Source organism: Neodiprion pinetum, chromosome 6 (assembly GCF_021155775.2).
Source record: "Neodiprion pinetum isolate iyNeoPine1 chromosome 6, iyNeoPine1.2, whole genome shotgun sequence".
NCBI classification, from domain to species: domain Eukaryota; kingdom Metazoa; phylum Arthropoda; class Insecta; order Hymenoptera; family Diprionidae; genus Neodiprion; species Neodiprion pinetum.
In genome coordinates, this window is record NC_060237.1 from 11725996 (window position 1) to 11744651 (window position 18656).

The window sequence follows — 18656 nt, forward strand, 5'->3', positions numbered from 1 at the left end:
GATATATCGAAATTTCAAACATGTGAAAATAAAATAATCTTGATTTCCGAACAATTCATTTTTCGTTCTTTTATTTTCACATGTTTGAAATTTCGATATATCGGCCATTCGAAATATTGACCCTTCTGAGTTTTGACCCGCACCCATAATTGAAACTTGAGTCGCATAAATTGATATTGTATCGCGTCGTTCGTGGTAGTAAAAAACAAAAACCGATTGTGACGAAAAATAATCTAGTCGGTCGATTAATCGAGTTTGAATAATAATCGATCATAATCGATTAATTGGGAAAAAATTATCGAATTAGTCGGAAAAAAAATTAACAATGGCGTACTTTAAAAAATTGATGATTTTTCTCAAAAACTGAAAAATTTCATAGAGCTTGACTATGAAATTTTTTTTTTGTATTCTTGTTCTGAAAATTGCATCTGAAAACAAAAAATTAAAAAAAAAAAAAAAAAAACGTGGCGTTCAGTCCATTTTTGAAAAAGTTATGGGTATTTGAAAAGAATTGTCGATTTGGTGTGGAACAAGCCCTACCCAAGAAATACGATTAATCGATTTTGCAGTACGTTGCTATCCACGTTTTGATGAAGCCACAAACGCCACCATCGTACAAACTTCGGATCTGGCGGCAACGTTCAAAGGTCTGAAGCCGGCTACGGATTACGCGATTCAGGTGCGAGCCAAGACTACCAGAGGATGGGGCGAATACACTCCGGTTGTCTTTAAAAAAACACCTCACGCGCTGGGGCTCGGTAAGTTTCGATCACGCTCAAATTTATTGTTAAACTATAATGTTAATGAAATCATACCTACGACACGAATAATTTCTCTCGCTGTGTTGCATCCACACGATTATCATGGTATACATAGAAACGAGACCAAAATATATACATTCTTGAAAAATGAAAAGCGTGTTTAACTTTAAATATTCATAATTATTATTCAATTTAATATTTCAAAAATTGTCGCAGTATTTTTCTGCATATACGGATATCACAATAGCAATCGTCTTCACAGGAATTTAAAAATTCACAGTCACGCCCTAATTTTTGTTTTTACGCAAAGTTTTACTAAAACAAGTTTGTTATCCCATGTTTGCACCCTTCAAACATAGCCAAGTATTTTGAAATAATTTCATTTTTTTTTTCTATGTAAAACTGTTTTCCTACTTAGGAATAACTCATCGAAATACTGTGTTGCAATAGGTAGTTGTATTTATTAAAGAACGTTGTCTAGTGGAAATGTTTATATTCAATACCTCGCTCATCTCCGTAAAACTTACCGTACGTATACACGCCAGAATTTCCCCGAATAATTAAGAAAACACGGTGCGTCACGCGTAAAACTCCTTTTATTGTCAATGATTTTTACGGCCTAGTATAGTTTTTATGTAACTTTACACCGGTATAGTCAAAAATTTATGTCGTTTCAAATTTAGGTGGTAGTTGACTCCGCGAAAACAATTGTTATCGATTTACAGTTGTATTTATTTTTTTCTAATTCCTGTTACACTTGGAAATAGGTATCCTCAATAAAATCGAAACAATTAAATACATCGGAAACGTTCAACGTGACACTATTTAGATTAGAACGGATAGTATAACATATAGGCTATGTTATATAAGTATTACGTGCCATAAATTTCGAGTTACAAACTACACGTGAAGAAAAATTATTCCGGTGTAAAATTTTCATGAAAAATACCTTATCGCTGGACGTTTAATCGTTTAATACATTTCACAATGTCTTTTATTTAATTAGTTTCACCGAAATATTTTTCCGATTCTGTAACAATGTATTATCATTATACTTTCGTTGGAATTTTCGTCGGCTGACCACAAAGTATTACAGAATACTCGATGTATAATAAATCGGAAATCCGTGTAACCAGATAGGCTCGCAGACTTTAATTATAAGAATGCGAAAACGTTCGCTCGCCGTTTCGCTCGGTTGATCGCATAACTATACTGTACTTGACTGTATCATCGAACCTAAGTACAATCAGCCTATTTCATGCCGTACGCCAAGTATTCAGTTGTCATGTTTGTGTATAAAAGAAGTACAGATATTTCGGTGATAATATTTTTTTTTATGGTCGGCGAATGGAAATTTGTCTTCACAGAGAAATTTTGTAACTCTAGTTTTGCCACAGACTCTCAAGGTCAATTATTACATTTCTAAAGATCGATTTTATCAACCGAGAATTATTTTAAACGATTGAGAAAAAATACTGTTCGCTGATAATTCGACGAATAAAGCTTTAAAGTTACGAACAATACATAGAAATTAAGAGAACTCCATTCACCGAACAAATTACGATTATCTCAAACTCCTCTACGACTTCCCTTTTGATTAAACCGTATATCTCTACTTGCTGGAATTGTGATAACTCTTCAGAAACAATCTACCGCTTGGAATAAAATCGATTTCACGTCTCCGTTCACGAGTCTCTAAACTTGAGAAACGGTAATCAGGGTGATTTATTTGAGTCGGTCGAGGGGGAGCGTATAGGCATTGGGTAAACGGGGGAAGAACATCTACTTGCGTTAGTTTCGTCGGGGATGAGATATACCGGATACATGAACTCTGAAGCGATTTGCTAATGCCGAGAGGTGTTCCCGGCCTAGTTTTCTGCCTCGTCACTCCTTTACGCCCCTTATTTTTCACAGATTACGTCGGTGACGACGACAACATGCAGGTCAGGATCATCGCTGGCGCGATCGTCGCCGTCGTCGTTCTCCTCGTCATCATTATCATTATGACGGTGCTGTTCTTGCGAAGGTAATCATCAATCAAATTTCTTCACGCTTTTATCTTAGTAATTGCGCGTGACGTGTGCGACGTGTTGAACAGATGGAAGAAACTTCAGCACGATTCGAAACAAATGGAATTAAAGTTCGTTGCTGGGGATTAGCAAGAAACTTCGTCGCTTTCTAATTACTATTTTGTAAATTTTTAAATTTTCACCCGATATTAGTTGAACTCGTATCGAATTTCGAAATTTACTCTTAAAGAATTGATTCACTGGAAAACAATTAGTAACGATATCTCTGCTTTTTCTCCTGCGCTGCAGCTCTCAACTACTCGAAACAAAACGTCTCGGCTAATATATAATGACTATTAAAAATTGTATCCTATTTTTGCAAAAGTAATCGAATATAACCTGAATTCATTTTCTCAAATTACCTACGACACGGCTTATTTTTATCATTGGAACGTTTTTCAATTTTCTTCGCATCGTTCGCATTCGTGGCTTCCTTCTGATTCGCTTTGATCAATTAATGTGCTTTTCAGACTAGTTTGATGTCTGGCTTACGGTAAGAACTGAGTTGAATACCATATCGCACAATTACCGAGTCATCATTAAAATATCCGCATTATATGCTGCACTCGGTATAAAGTTGGATTAATTAAAGAGGGGGGAATGAAATTGTTCTCGTTACCGAAAACCGGTAGCATTGAGGAAGGGTAACCGGGATTGGTAGCCCTTCTCTGATTAAATCAATAGACGTTTAAGTCTGGTTAAATTCGTTCGAGCTGAATCAACGCTGAGTACAAATTTCTCGTCCGGATCCTCTCTCCCGGGAAGTAATTGATCTCTGTGGATCGCATTTTTTTTTTAAACGAACTTAAGTACCCAACCGCCTGAGGGCCTGTGAATTCCCTGTTACTTATTATTTGAGCGATATTACACAGGAAAATAATTAATTCAGTGCAATTTTGCTGCAGCAGGGCCTCTGATGAGTGTAACAAAAAGCAGCCGAGCGATTGCGACACCCTCGAATACAGAAACGGAGAAGGTACGTAATCCACGAAAATATTTCAGCTTTTTTTAGCATATTATCTAAATATTATCACTTTTACGCTGATTATTTATTACCCTTGTATCTTCATACCTGTTTCACTGCGCCCTGTCATGTCTTGTGACTAATATTCAATTATACCCCCTGTTGTTGTACCGGACCCCGTAACCCCCCCCACCCACCCTCTCACGCTTTACAAAATATACCCTTTATAGTACCAAGCAGAACAGGAAAGTAAATTATTTGAAATTCTTCTGCATATCATCGGCAAAATTTTCGATTAGGATTTCATCAAGTCGTTGTTTTGATTATTTATGTATATTTATACCCATAAATATATATATGTATACAACTGGTTTATTTATTTACATCTTATGTTTTATTAACGCGTTTTTATGGTTTTCGTAATTTGTTTGCTCATTTTATTATGTTTTAACGGACCGTTTTTCTGTTTTCAATTATCATCTGTTTTTCACAATCGATCATCAAAATTCACCAATTTGGCCATATCGTTTCTAACCAGATACTTCGATTCTTTCTTTTCATGTGTCCCCCTAATACTTGAACCTGCTCTGAAACCCTGAAAACCTTGAAACAAAACACAATCACCAGGACTAGTTGTGACCTACAGTAAGTCTCTACACCTAACTAAATTTTTTTAAATTTTCTTTTCTTGAAAGTCTATATTCGGTTTTTCCGTATATAAATATTTGTGATGAAATGTGTGTGGAACGTTTCTATAATGCAACTCTATTACGCATCGCCTGTTTTGCACAAACTATTCTTGAATGTTTCTGTTTTCATTACTAATGATGCACACGCGCATGCAACTTACGCCTACTATCATGCATATATATTATCATAATGTATTTATTGCCTTGCGAAAGTTTGTTGGGATCGATGTTTTTTTTTATCGTTTATTTTTATTCATTCATTCCTGCACTTTCGGAACAGTTAATTTTCTCATAGACATTCGCATTTTTCCTCAAACACACTATGATATTTTAATTTTTACTCACAAAATCTAAACATGATTCATTCTGTAACAAATTCACGTCATTTATGTCGCTCTTATTAGAAAAAAAAAAATTAAAATAAAAAAATCTTTAAAAATGCAATGTAAATGTATTCTTTTCACACACTTTTTTTTTTTTACTGTTTTTCGTTCGTCAATTTTTGTTGGTTGTTGTGTTGTTCACAGTGCACTGCAAAATGGACAGTTCACCGATTGTGACAACCCACACCAACAAGAGCAAGTCTTCGCGTAAGTTTAGTCAAAATTTGAGATCGGATGATTGACACTGGTTCTTTTACTTCTTCTTTCTTTTTTTTTAGAGGTAACGAATTTCAACCTACTGATTCTTTGGTTCAATTATGATGATAGACGTTACATACATGTTTAATCGAAACGATCCGTTACGCTTGTAGACATGTAGTTACTCTCGATTCACCTAGTAGAACACTATAATTTTGTAGAATTTTCTGTATTATTAGCATACGCATGACTCGTATTCTATCTATACATATATATTAAGTACGGTTAAGCCGTTATACAGATCTTGGCACAACACAAGTATACACATACGAATGAATCAAACAATATGATTAATCGAAATTGAATTAATAAAGGATTTTCTTCCCTGTTACATAAACGCGATTCTCAATTTCGTATAGATAGCTTGGTGTCAAATACCGTATAACTTGGATCGAGTTATGAAGAAAATATTGTATAATATGTGGCCACCGGAGACAATAATTTGCTAGAACAAAACCGATATGGCCGCCATTGACGCACTTGTAATCTTATTCTGGCTCTACTTGGTACAATGTCCAAAAATTACGAGTTACGAAACAATTTTCTCACAGCCAACAAAACGTCGGCTGAAAATAAAAATAGTTTAACTGTGATTTCATCTATAACGAAAATATAGAATCTATAAGATTACTCGTACGTGTCTACATGTGTATCCTAGTTTTACTCTTCAAGATGAATATTTATTTCGGTTACAACTCCGCCGTCGCGCGTCGTTGCGATTTTGTACGATCTATAGATTAGCTTTTTTGTGTTGGAAAAAATAGCAGACGATACAAATAATCGGAAATATTTCACTAGCAAAATAAATGCAACTGATGTAAATTTGGAATTTGCATTTAAACGTATTACATGAAACAGGAGATCATTATCGGGTAATGAAATGCATTTCTATCGCAAACTGGATAGTATGATAATAATAATAATAATGACAGTAGTAGTAGTAGTAGTAATAATAATAATAATGATAATAATAATTGGCAAGATACCATAAAGGGAAATAATGTCTATTTGTAACGGCAAAAATTATACGGAGTTGTAAGAAAAGGGTACCTATTTGAAACCAGGTTTAACTATGTTGGCATGAATTGACTGTACATATCTTATACATATATTTTGACTCTGGAAGCGACATGAACCTTGTGTTCAACTATATCAAATTGTATTTGGGTCGAACGTATATGCCGTAATGGAAAAAATCAAAGGTGTTTGGCTTTTGGCTGCAGTTGTTATTGTAGTTATTATTATTGCTATTTATTGTATTATATTTAGAATGTTATTCGCGGCAATTATTATTTTTTTTTAATTATTTTTTTTCGCAAATCATTTCTACCTCGGGATCATTTGAAATTTATTTAATTTTTTACAAACGTGGGCATTGTACTCGTACTGTACGGAAGAGTGTAACATACGTATACAATATCGGTTAACAATTATTTCTCACGTACGTAATTATTTCGCGCGATAATCGAAATTGCGTCAAAATTTTCTCACCGGCCCATTTGTTAATATAATGAACTCTGTTTTCGTGACGTTACAGTGACCACCCCGCTGTTCACGCCTGCAGTGGGAGTTGCAACGGCAGCCGGCGGCGGTACCGGGGGTGGTGGCGGGGCCCGGAGCTACGTCGATCCTCATACCTACGAGGACCCGAATCAGGCTGTCAGGGAATTCGCCCGTGAAATTGACGCCGGGTACATCACCATTGAGGCTATAATTGGTGAGTTATATTCAAATATGAGATTTTCCTTACAGAAACCCACCGGCGTTATTTCTGCGCGCATGCTATTCAGTAGAGTAAAATACGTTTAACTTACATCAGAGGCGTTTGAATCGAGTCTAATAGTCGAGCATTTGAATACTTTGAATAGTACGAACTATGGTTCGCAGAATTATTAGATTAGTTCAATTAACATTCTAGTTCTCGAGTTACTCGATTTTTTTCATAAATTCAAATTCTTCGCTCAGCCCTAGCGAACGATACCAAGCAGGGTGAAAATGCCTTTTGTGAATATTTTAATGATATTCTAGGGACACGTAGGCACTATCGAAATATTAAGATCCTGAAACTTTCAGACTTTAATCTGAGTCAGTTTTTGAGAAAGGTTAAAATAAGTCAAGAATGGAGAATAATTTTTTTTCAGGATTGAGTGGACCGATTTGTTTAATAATTTAATATGCTATAAAGGTGATTCAGAGCTTTCATAGACACCGTGGACCGAATGTTAGCTTAATAAATTCATGATCAAGAATATTAATTTCTCTTAATTATTCAATTCTTACTGTGTTACCCTTAGTGCAAAATTGGGAATCTATCATTTCTACATTTTTTATAAGTTATGTAATAATTTATATTTTTTTCAAAATTCACGTAACGATACGCCATAGTTGAAAAAATAAATAAATAAAAATCATTTCTCTTCTCGGAAAACCGAACTTCCCCATAAGTTCTAACCGAATTATTGCAAATTATACTCTTATTATTATATGAATAATACACTGAAATAAATCATTTAAATTGGAGTCAATAAACAAAAAAATGTTCTATCCACAAACAGTTTTTTGAATCGGAACATTGACGTATTCTACGTCATCGTGCTTAATGTTTGAAACAAATAATGGATCGCCCCTACTTGACTGCAATAAAGATAACTGTGATAAGGTTGAGTCGGATTTTTCTAAATCTTCTTCAAGAAGTTTTTCTGATGGTTCGCCTTCACATTTATTACTATTCTGTTGATCAATTTTTCTTTTTTTATATTTTAAGATACGACAGAATCCACATATGATATCACCAATAAAAATCTCTTTTGTATTTTTTTGTGAATTGGTCACAAATGGAAAACTTAATATTTTGAGATTTTACCAAAGACGTAATTAAAGACAATATTATAGAATATTCATAAATGGAAACAGTTAGTTAGTAACAATAGTACTGTGTTCTGTACTTTTTTACACAATAATCTCAAAATTATGAAGCTTAGAGATTTTTAGTGATTTTCGAAGTGCCATCTATAAGCTATATTACGAAATACCCATTTTAATGCGCCATTTGTTTCAAAATAAATGACGAAAACTATTATAAGAAAAATCATATTGCTATTAATTTTTAACGAGGATCATATTTTGTTGTGGGTAGACATTTTTTTTGTTTATTACCTCTTATTCAAGTGTATTATTTATATAATAATAAGAATATAATTTGCAGTAATTTGATTAGAACTTGTTGGGAAACTCGGTTTTTCGGGAAGACAAATGGTTTTTATTTTTTTTTTTAACTGTGGCGTACCGTTACGTAAATTTTGAAAAAAATCTGAATCATTACAGAACTTATGAAAAATGCAGAAATGATAGATTCATAATTTTGCTCGTAAGGTATCATAGTAAAAATTGAAAAATTAAGAGAAAATGATTTTTATGATCATGAATTTATTAAGCTAAAAATCGGTCCATGGTGTCTATGAAAGCTCTCAATAGCCTTTATAACATAATTAATTTTCAAACAAATCAGTCCATTCAATTCTGTAAAAAAAGTTATTTTCCAATTTTTACTCATTTTAATTTTTTCCTAAAACTCACTTACAATTAGATCAAAGTCTGAAATTTCGATAGTACCTACGTATGCATGGAATATCATTAAGATATTCACAAAAGGCATTTTTACCCTGCTTATCCCCCTATGGCCTTTATATTATTACGTCACAAGTATAAACATGTGTTTATTTGGAAATTAAAACTTTGAAGCTTGAGAAAAATATTTCCAACAATATAACGAATAATGTACGATACAAAAAACCCGTCTGTAGCATGCTAGCCTACAGGCTTATAGTTTATACAAAGTTAATATTTATTTTAACCTCACATCCCCTTTTCCACTCCAACTTTTGTCGTGCCTTGGTATTCAAGTTGGTGAAGTTTTTATGTAACAAATACCAATAGGTATATAAAAGTTTGCAGGTTATTTTATAATGAGTTTTTAAAACGAGTTTATTGTACGTACTTTACGACTTGCCTTCTTCTTCGCTGTCTTCATTACTTTGCTCAAGAAGAGTTGCGCACAAGACGCGGAAATATTCGGGTCAGAATAAAATCCGCAATATTGTTTACCACTCACTCGTTGTAAGACGATACTTTATTCTTACGACATATTCTGAACTTCGCAGTACATTGTTGAAATCTGTAGTACACTATAATCATTTACTCGTGTAGGGTAAAACGATTACAAAGAACGATTTTAATGAGATTTCGTATAATTTGAACAGAAAATAGTCTCCCGCAGGCCACGACGACCTAGCATGCAACGTTTGAAATTGAAAAAGAATATTTTGTTTGATTACTTCGATTAGTTTAAATATTCGTGGTTGTTTCGGAAGTATTGAGTTTTGGTTCTTCCAAATCGTACTTTTGTTTACTAGGTATTCAAGGCTTTCACGCTAGTCGGTTGAAAAATGACCTAAATGTTTGAAAATCCGTCAATAGATAATTGTTTAAAAGACAGATATGTGAATGCTGAATCGTTTCTAGAGTAAACTCATGTCTCACTGATCGCCCTTAATAATTCAATATTACATTTTGTTTTGTTAGACTTAGATATTGTATTTTTCCAGTTTGTTCAGATAATTAGCATTCACAATTTAATGATTTTCGCTTGTCAAGGTGGGGGAGAATTCGGAGACGTTTGCCGAGGCAAGTTGAAATTGCCGCCCGACGGTCGATCGGAGATTGACGTAGCCATAAAGACGCTTAAGCCAGGATCGGCGGACAAAGCGAGAAATGATTTCCTGACAGAAGCTTCGATAATGGGACAGTTCGAGCATCCAAATGTGATATTCCTCCAGGGTGTAGTCACGAAGAGTAATCCAGTTATGATAATCACTGAATTCATGGAAAACGGAAGTCTAGATACATTCCTGAGGGCGAACGACGGAAAGTTTCAAGTTCTTCAGCTAGTCGGTATGCTTCGCGGCATTGCGAGCGGCATGCAGTATCTTGCAGAAATGAATTACGTCCATCGAGACCTTGCAGCTAGGAACGTCCTCGTCAACGCGGCTCTCGTTTGCAAAATCGCAGACTTCGGATTGAGTCGTGAAATCGAAAGTGCCACCGAAGGTGCTTACACGACTAGGGTGAGTTCATCGTGTCTTTACAAATTATTACGACGCATTCCTGCAAAATCATTGGATAGTCACCCATTCGATATGCTCCGTTTGAAAAATAGCTATTCTACACGCGTCACGGATATTAATTAACCCTTAGCGGCCACACGGGGTAACCAGTTACCCCAGGCTCAGAAAAAGTGAAATTAGAGGTCTAAAACCTTTGAAATTGATACAAGTTTACGACATCTGCTGGTAGTAGACAGGTGTGATAAAAATCATTAGAAATGTTGAAGAACTCTTCGACAAACATGAAACAATCGGTCAGAAGTCTTAAAACACCCATATGTCTTGTAAAATTAGGTTTTTCAGCGTGGGGTAATGAGTTACTCCATGTGGCCGCTAAGGGTTAATATCAAAAGAGCGTTCAAGATTACTCAGCTGTAAAGCTTCCGGAATGCATCAATCTAGATCAAACAATTGCACACGCGACGAGTTTTGTTTCGTTACGTCCTCACAAAACAATGGAACAACATGATTAGTCTTTTCAACCATGAAACTGACAAACATGCACAATGTGAGATTGTTTTGGATCACGGTCAAGTCCTTGGTTTAAATGAAATTTGGAGATTCAAATTGATTATTTGTTCAATCAAAGAATTCTGAGTTTGACATTGGTTTTCTTATAGATACAAAAGTCACATTGCCAAATGATAGTACTTATGAGTCATTACTGATTTCAAAATTCAAAAACAACGAGGTAAAATAAATCTGTTTATTCAATTGACTTCATTCTTGTCACACACTTTTATCAAATCTCAGTGTCGAATTTTCTGATTATCATAGAAAATATCAATTGTACGTTTTTTACCAAGCCTTTCGATATTGGATAAATTTTCCGCAACAAGACAAAATTGTACTATCAACCGGTCAATAATATTTGACTTGTACAGTTCATTCGGCACAAAACTAATTTTGATGACATATGCGAATCAAGTCGTACAAAGTTCCTGAAAACAAAATGCTCCATTATTCTTTCAAGTTGACAGTCTAGTAACGAAAAACTGTATAACCGAAATATGACCGAAAATATGTGTTTTTTTTTTTACATTTTTTCTGTAGCAGCTCAGATCAAAGTCGGGGAGTAATGATGAGTAACAACTGTTCGGCTTCTAGATTTTCACCATGTAGCATGGTTTGTAATGTCCCAAAAGCGTGAAGAACCATGTCGAATATAATTAAGTCTCTGGCAAGTGTGCCTCCCAGGAAGAATAGGTTCTATAAATGGATTTGCTAATATTTTTTCAGGGTGGTAAAATCCCTGTCCGATGGACAGCGCCAGAGGCGATTGCATTTAGAAAATTTACAAGCGCCTCCGATGTTTGGAGCATGGGTATAGTTTGCTGGGAAGTAATGTCCTATGGAGAGCGACCGTACTGGAATTGGTCGAATCAGGATGTAATTAAGTCAATCGAAAAGGGCTACAGACTGCCAGCCCCAATGGATTGTCCCGAAGCCATTTATCAGCTGATGCTCGACTGCTGGCAAAAAGAACGCACCCACCGGCCTACGTTTGCCAACCTCACCCAGACCCTCGATAAACTCATACGGAGTCCAGACACACTTCGAAAAATTGCCCAGAACAGGTAAGAATCTGCTTACTTCATTCATTTACATATATATATATATATATATACACACAGTTATAATATTTGTGTGGATATAATTAATTGCCGGGGCGTCATGTTCTTTGGCAATCTAATTATTACTATTCTTATTATTATTCTCATTATCGTTGACACCGTTACTATATTATCGTTACTATTATTATAATTATTAATATTACTCTTGTATTAATCTGACTAATTGAACAAGCTTAGCTTCTAATGTAATCGCTGATCATTTAACATGTGTATAATACATATTATGAAATAATATACATCATGCCGCATGCCGTGAGTTTTTCGTATCCATAAATTAATTTTCTCGACATTGTTTTTTTTTTTTTTTATCGAAACCGAACTCACGATCTGCTCTATTTTTGCTGTTTTATTGTGCTTTGATGTTGTCGTTCATCAGTTGAATATCATTATTGTTATTGTTATTATGATTATTATTATTATCGTAAGTGTCGATTGAATGATTTGACAACACCTGATTGGCATTACTGGAAATTGGTGGAAAATTTGTGCCCAACGTCATGAAGGCACCGATCACTGTATAAATAAAACGTGCTCTGACATGTTTTTTACCCATAAATTATTATCACTGTTAGCATTATTATGTTCATTACTGCTGGTCATTTTTCAGTTATACATTTGCTTCATTTCGAATTTTTCTTCCAAATTTAGTTTGAATTCCACATCTTCACGTTATTGCAGCTTAGCAATATTTTAGGTCGTATTTACTTGTTTTTCTATTTTAAATATGGTATTTTCAAACTCTGTTATTTTTTTATTTTTATCTCAAGGATCAGTAAAATGTCCTCAAAATTATAATTTAACTAAATAAAAAGGATTTATAAATCTGTAACTCTGAAATAATACTTGAACATTTGAAATCCTAAACTACATCAGACATTTTTTTGTATCTAATTAGTTTGGATAAGAAGGAGGTTTAAAAAATATCATATTTTAAGGGGTTAAATTTCCAAACAGAAAAGTAGCCAAATTTTGTTATATGCCACCAGTCAAAAAGTAAGGCCTAAGATGATTGCTGTCTTAATATACATGTTTTTTTTTTTTTTTTAAGTTTTTTTTATCCCTTTCAATGTTCGCGAAGATACTATTCCATCCTCAACTTCAACAGTAGCCATATGTGTACAATTTTTAACTTTATACTTGCGGCATTCTAAAACCGAGAAAAATTAATTTATGGACGAAAGTCTACGCTATATTCCCAAGTGAATTTTTTCTTCATAGTGTACGCTTCAAGCATTAATAAACTTGTTATTTGAAAAAAAAAAAAAACAAAATGGAATAATAGTAAGATGTTTAGACTTCGAAAGTTTTGCTTCATAGCTTCATTCGAAATACTCTTGTGTTTAATGTAGCAGCAGCAGCTGTGTTGTTTCATTGATATCTATCTATAATCGCAATTTTCGTAAATGAAGAAAGAAAAAAGGAAACGGGCAAAAACAAATAAGTGAAAGACAGAAAACTTTCTAAATAACTTGCATAAAATAGATATATCATCTTAATACAGATTATTTTTGATTACGACTTATCGGAGTATTGAAAAAGTTTGAATAATATTTTTTTTTTTTTCATCATATACGTTCCTTTCATACCGATAATTTACTTCTTTACTTACTTGCTAATTTCATACTTGTACATGTATATATGTATTATATACATACATGTATATATATTTGCATTTATGAGTACTTATGAACAACATACGAGGATAGTGAAACTTTCTCTCTTTCTGTGAAAAAAAAAAAATCAAATTTTTTTTTTTTTTTGAGTTTTCTTTTTGGGCTAATTCTATGTGGTTTTGGTTGGTGTCTTTTGGTACAACAGCGTGCGGCCACCAGCACACAATCCGTACTATGTCACTGGCCACGGCAGTCAGGGGGGCCCTGCGGGTCCGTTCGTAGACGTTTTGGGCCGACAAAGCCAAGGCCAAGGCCAAGGTCCGAGCCAAGGTCAAGGCCAAGGTCAGGGCCAAGGCCAACCACCGCTAGCCGTTCCAGTAATGCCACCAGGAGCCGGCAGAACCCTACACTTCCACACACACGCTGCGACACACGCTCTGCCCCAACAACCGCCCCTTACCTACCCCAACTGGGTCCCGTTCACCCACTTTGGTTAACCGATCTAACTCCCTAACCCTTCTACATCTTGTTAGACCATAATTTCGTTTAATGCTACCGCAATCGCGAATATATCATAATGTCTCGTTTTTAATAGATTACATTAAAAACTAGCATCCACATCGAGATTAAATTAAAATTAAAATTGAAAACAAAAACAGGCGGTCGAATAAGTAAACACTCGAAGCACGATGCGATCAGTCCTTACGTCGAGGGCTTTGTTTTTCAAATAATTAAATTCTTTTAACATCATCTTACGCGAGTACGTGATACTAATGATCAGTCAGAGTTGGTAGCGAGATACTGTTTCCTATTGCCTCATTCGACTCATTGTCAGATGGTTAATGTATAGTCACTTGTGATTCTATAATTTCACAACGCACTTTAAAGCTTTGGCTGACTTACAAGGTTACTCAAGTTGAATTATTAGAAATGCATTGGTTGTCTGACAGGTTCGCTATTATTTTGCTACCAGTAATCCTTGGAATCTCACGCACGCGGTTTGCGATGATTCTTATAAACTGATAGAAGTCGGAGACAAATGTTATAAGTCACGTTTTAGAAATTGTATTCTACTTTTCAAAAAGAATTACTCGCTTCCAGCCCTGCCATATCGTCGGCGTACATTAACAGTTTTCGCTATTCAAAGAATTTTAATAAAATAATGGAAACGGAGCCCCTTTTATTTTTCGCTGTTTAGTTCGGTGTTTGTATAGATCTAAACGCATAGGTGTATAATAGGCGCAAACGCAATAGGCACGCGTCAGTGTTATAAATATAGGCATATTATAATATATTATGCAACGGTTGATTATTTTATTCTGATTTTTTCGTGAGCAGGGAAAGGCCATATGTACAATACTATCAGTTTTATGCCACATATTGAAAGTCTGATATACATACATACATAAATAGTTATTGCTGTCGCACAACTGCGCAGCTGAATGAAACTTCTATACATACATACATAAATGCAGGTTCCTTCCGCACATAAATAAATAAATTCATAGGTAAAAAACAAAAATACAGGAGAGCACAACGTATAACTCACAATACGATCACCACATGACTGATGTACTCTTTAAGGAAAGAAAAATTAAATAAATAAATAAAAATAAAACGTTTCATTATATTATACTAGACAATACTAGGAATCGAAAATAGCAATACAAACAAATGAAAGAAGATACAAAAAGTAAATTGAAATAATACAAAATAGAGTAAAAACAGATCGCTATAAAAACATATAATCTCATAGTTAATTAATCAAAAACAAAAAAATTTACGATATTATCACGATCATTAATAATATTTAAAAGAAAGAAATTACGATAAATAGTGAAAACAATTTTATTGAACGGAGATGCATATTATAAATGCTAATAGATTAGAATTTGTTTAAAAATGTGATTAATCATTTATACGTATACTATATAAAAATGTTGCACTTTGTCGATATATAATACTTTGCATCAACACTGCCGAGTTTTTAATGACACATTGAGTTACATCTTTTTTAAGTAGTAAAATAAAATTAAACCGGTCGAGTAGAGACACATATAATAACAATAATATATAATATGATAGGATACATCAGCGAATTGTAGAATAGTAGGTAATATGTAGTACATACAGGTTTTCAACCATATTAAGGTAGAGGACGATTTGACCAACGAAAGAAAATAGCCTATAACATTAATAATAGTTCATTAGCGAAAAATAGTCTTTCAGATATTTAATATAAATATTTAATAATTATTTATTGACATTACACTTATATGAAAAGAAAATTTAAAATACCAAGTAATGAATATTCAAAAGACATGTCGTGTCGTTAGACTAGTATTTTTATACTTGAAAAAACGAAATTATACAAGGTCCAAGAAATATGGAAGTAATTTAATTGTAAGCTGTAGTGTTACAATTTACGGATATCATATTATTGACATCATCCGCGATATTAGTATTTTTATTATTAATACTATTATTGTTATTATTATTATTATCATTATCATCAACTGTAATCTGTTTAGAGAGAGCGTAGTTCTCCTTGCGAGAATTAGTTTTATAATAACTTACGAATACAAGGCAATCTGTGTTATCGAGACTCACCATTTAAGGAAAATATGAAAATAAGACACGTTCCGCAAATTAATTATTATTAGTATACGGTCTACCCAAAAATACTCGTTACAAAAACTGAACAAATGAAGCGCGTAGAAAAGTAAAACTTGACGGAGATAGTTTGCTCAGATAATAATCGAAACATAAAACAAACAATAACGTAATATTCACCATTGAGACAGATTGTCGGGGCAGGTGCATAATGAACTAAATAAAACGAATAAATTTATTGACAGTGTTATACGTGTATCGTTATACAAAATACTGCAAAATTTTTGTATAGTCAATAATGCAAAGATAATTTTATAACATTAACGTATAATGAACCTTTTTCGATATAATTTGGGTATCACTATAGTATGGTTTACTCGTCTTTTTGTGCCTGCATTCCGTATGTAAAGTAATCGTTTTCGTGGTGGTACAAAAAAGAGCATCGAAATGCATATAAGTGCAATTTCACGTCGTGGTATTTAAAAGTGTCCTTTTTGTACCTGCTACAAAAAGAATAGCCGATTATGTACCAAGGACGCAAAGTAGATCTTTTTACGCCGAGCGTAGTTTGCAATATTAGTCATAGGCAACCGCGTGCGCGTGCTTCTTATAACGGGTAAAAAAAAAAAAACGCACTTCTAAGTACTAGGACGTAAAAGCGCACTTCTACGTACTCCGATGCTCTTTTTCTTGTACTGACTCTAAAACGATTACCTTATCTACTAAACGCAGGCAAAAAATAACGCGTAAACCCATACTGTGTCACACAGTAGTAGATTGTGCACCAAGGAGGCAAAGTAGATGTTTTTACGCCGAGCGTAAGTTTGCAGTATGAGTCGAAGGCGAGCGCATGCGTGAGCTGAAGGCGATATTGAAAACACGCGTGGCGAAAAAGTCTGCCTCCATGGCGCACACGACACTTTATGTAGGAAAAGTGTGCTTTACAAGTTTTTTTTTGAAGCGGCGTTAAAAAAGAGCACATTTACGCACAAGGACGTAAAAGTGTACATTTACATACCCAGCTGCTGTTTTTTTTCGTAACGTCATAAAAAAGATTACTTTACATACAGGACACGAGCTAAAAAGGACACGTAAAACGTGTAAACCGCACTCTTGTTACATGAAATATCGTGTGCAACGTAGGGGCGAAGTATTTTTTGCCTCGCGTATTTGCAATATTCGTTTTTGCCTCGCGCACGCGCTCGCCTACGACTAATATTGCAAACTGACGCTCGACGTAAAAAGACCTACTTCGCCTGCTTGTTGCACAATTTACTAGCTTATGCAATGCGGATAAACTGAAATTTACTTATATAGGAATCTGAGAGTATTAAAAAAAGATGCGGTGTATTTCCAGTATACAAAGTAATAACCCCCGATGCAGCGTTCAAAATACATCTGTATTCCAACATACCTGTACCCTATAAACCACAATAGAGGAACACAAAATATAAAACAGCTATACATTCGTCAAAACAGCATAGCACAAATATTGACATACACACGGGATTATCGCGGAGTACTTAATTCGGCATATTATTTGTAATTGTGTTGATTATTTTAATTTAGATGACCATTACACGTTTAATGATTTGAGGCTCGGGCAGTTTTTTTTTTTTTTTTGCGAATCTCTATCGATCAATTTGGCGAGCTACACCACAAGTTTACACAAAAGTATAAAAGTAATACATTCACTGGTAGCAAAAAGACTCCATACGGTGGCCTCCATTGCACTAACAATTGCTAACAATTGTCAGAATCAGGGAACGGGGCGCTCCACCCCCACCACCGCCCGCATCAACCGTGCATATAAGAAAAAGGTAAAATAATTAAAGAAAACTTAAAAAAACATTCTCAACTGGCTGAAAGGAAGACAAAAAAACGCAATCCTCGCCAAATATATTTCGATTGTGCTAACGGTCTCCATCACCGTCATCGTAATATTGGTGTTTTGGTATCTAATCATCTAACGAAACAAAAACAAGACGTCATCAATTATTTCACGGAAATGTTTGATGGTATAAACGGAATCGGGGACCACTGCGTTTTTTGTTTTCGTTTTCGTACGAGGACGTTGACTACGTAGTATCATGTAGATAAAAAAAATGCTTGCCTTTTTTAGTTTGTATCGCACTGCTTGCTTCATCGCATATTGCACTGTACATAAAATTACATGTGAACGTAGATGTATATTGTATATAATAATGTCACCCCTATGCTAATTATAGTACTAATTACTTTTATAATACCACGACTTTATAATGATCTGTTTAATAAATTCATGATATATTATACATATTATACAGATGTATAGATCATAAGTTTAATATCATTCGGTACTCACCATACCAATTATAAAAACCTATTTTATTACCAACTTTGCTGTATAAGTATCTACTTGGTAATATGTACATGATATGATAGATGGTTCAGTGTGTACAATAAGCAGTTTACTGAAATTTCTCCGCGAACGCTCTATTGGTTAATTTACGATATCGCACCGAAATCTT

The 18656-nt window shown here is 34.3% G+C and overlaps 1 protein-coding gene across 12 annotated transcripts in view; it reads left to right on the forward strand.

Moving 5' to 3' along the window:
- Positions 1-18656, forward strand: part of Eph (Eph receptor tyrosine kinase) — a 167863-nt gene that overhangs the window by 138324 nt on the left and 10883 nt on the right. The window contains exons 8-16 of one of the 12 annotated variants that reach the window (XM_046630807.2): positions 570-758; positions 2676-2787; positions 3736-3806; positions 4422-4439; positions 5011-5073; positions 6662-6841; positions 9778-10247; positions 11526-11863; positions 13739-18395. In XM_046630807.2, coding sequence (XP_046486763.1) covers positions 570-758; positions 2676-2787; positions 3736-3806; positions 4422-4439; positions 5011-5073; positions 6662-6841; positions 9778-10247; positions 11526-11863; positions 13739-14030 — 1733 coding nt within the window. In that variant the 3' untranslated portion in view covers positions 14031-18395. Of the gene's footprint in view, positions 1-569; positions 759-2675; positions 2788-3735; positions 3807-4421; positions 4440-5010; positions 5074-6661; positions 6842-9777; positions 10248-11525; positions 11864-13738; positions 18396-18656 lie in introns of those variants that run through there. The other 11 variants (XM_069136936.1, XM_069136939.1, XM_069136937.1 and 8 more) reach the window with 11 other exon arrangements.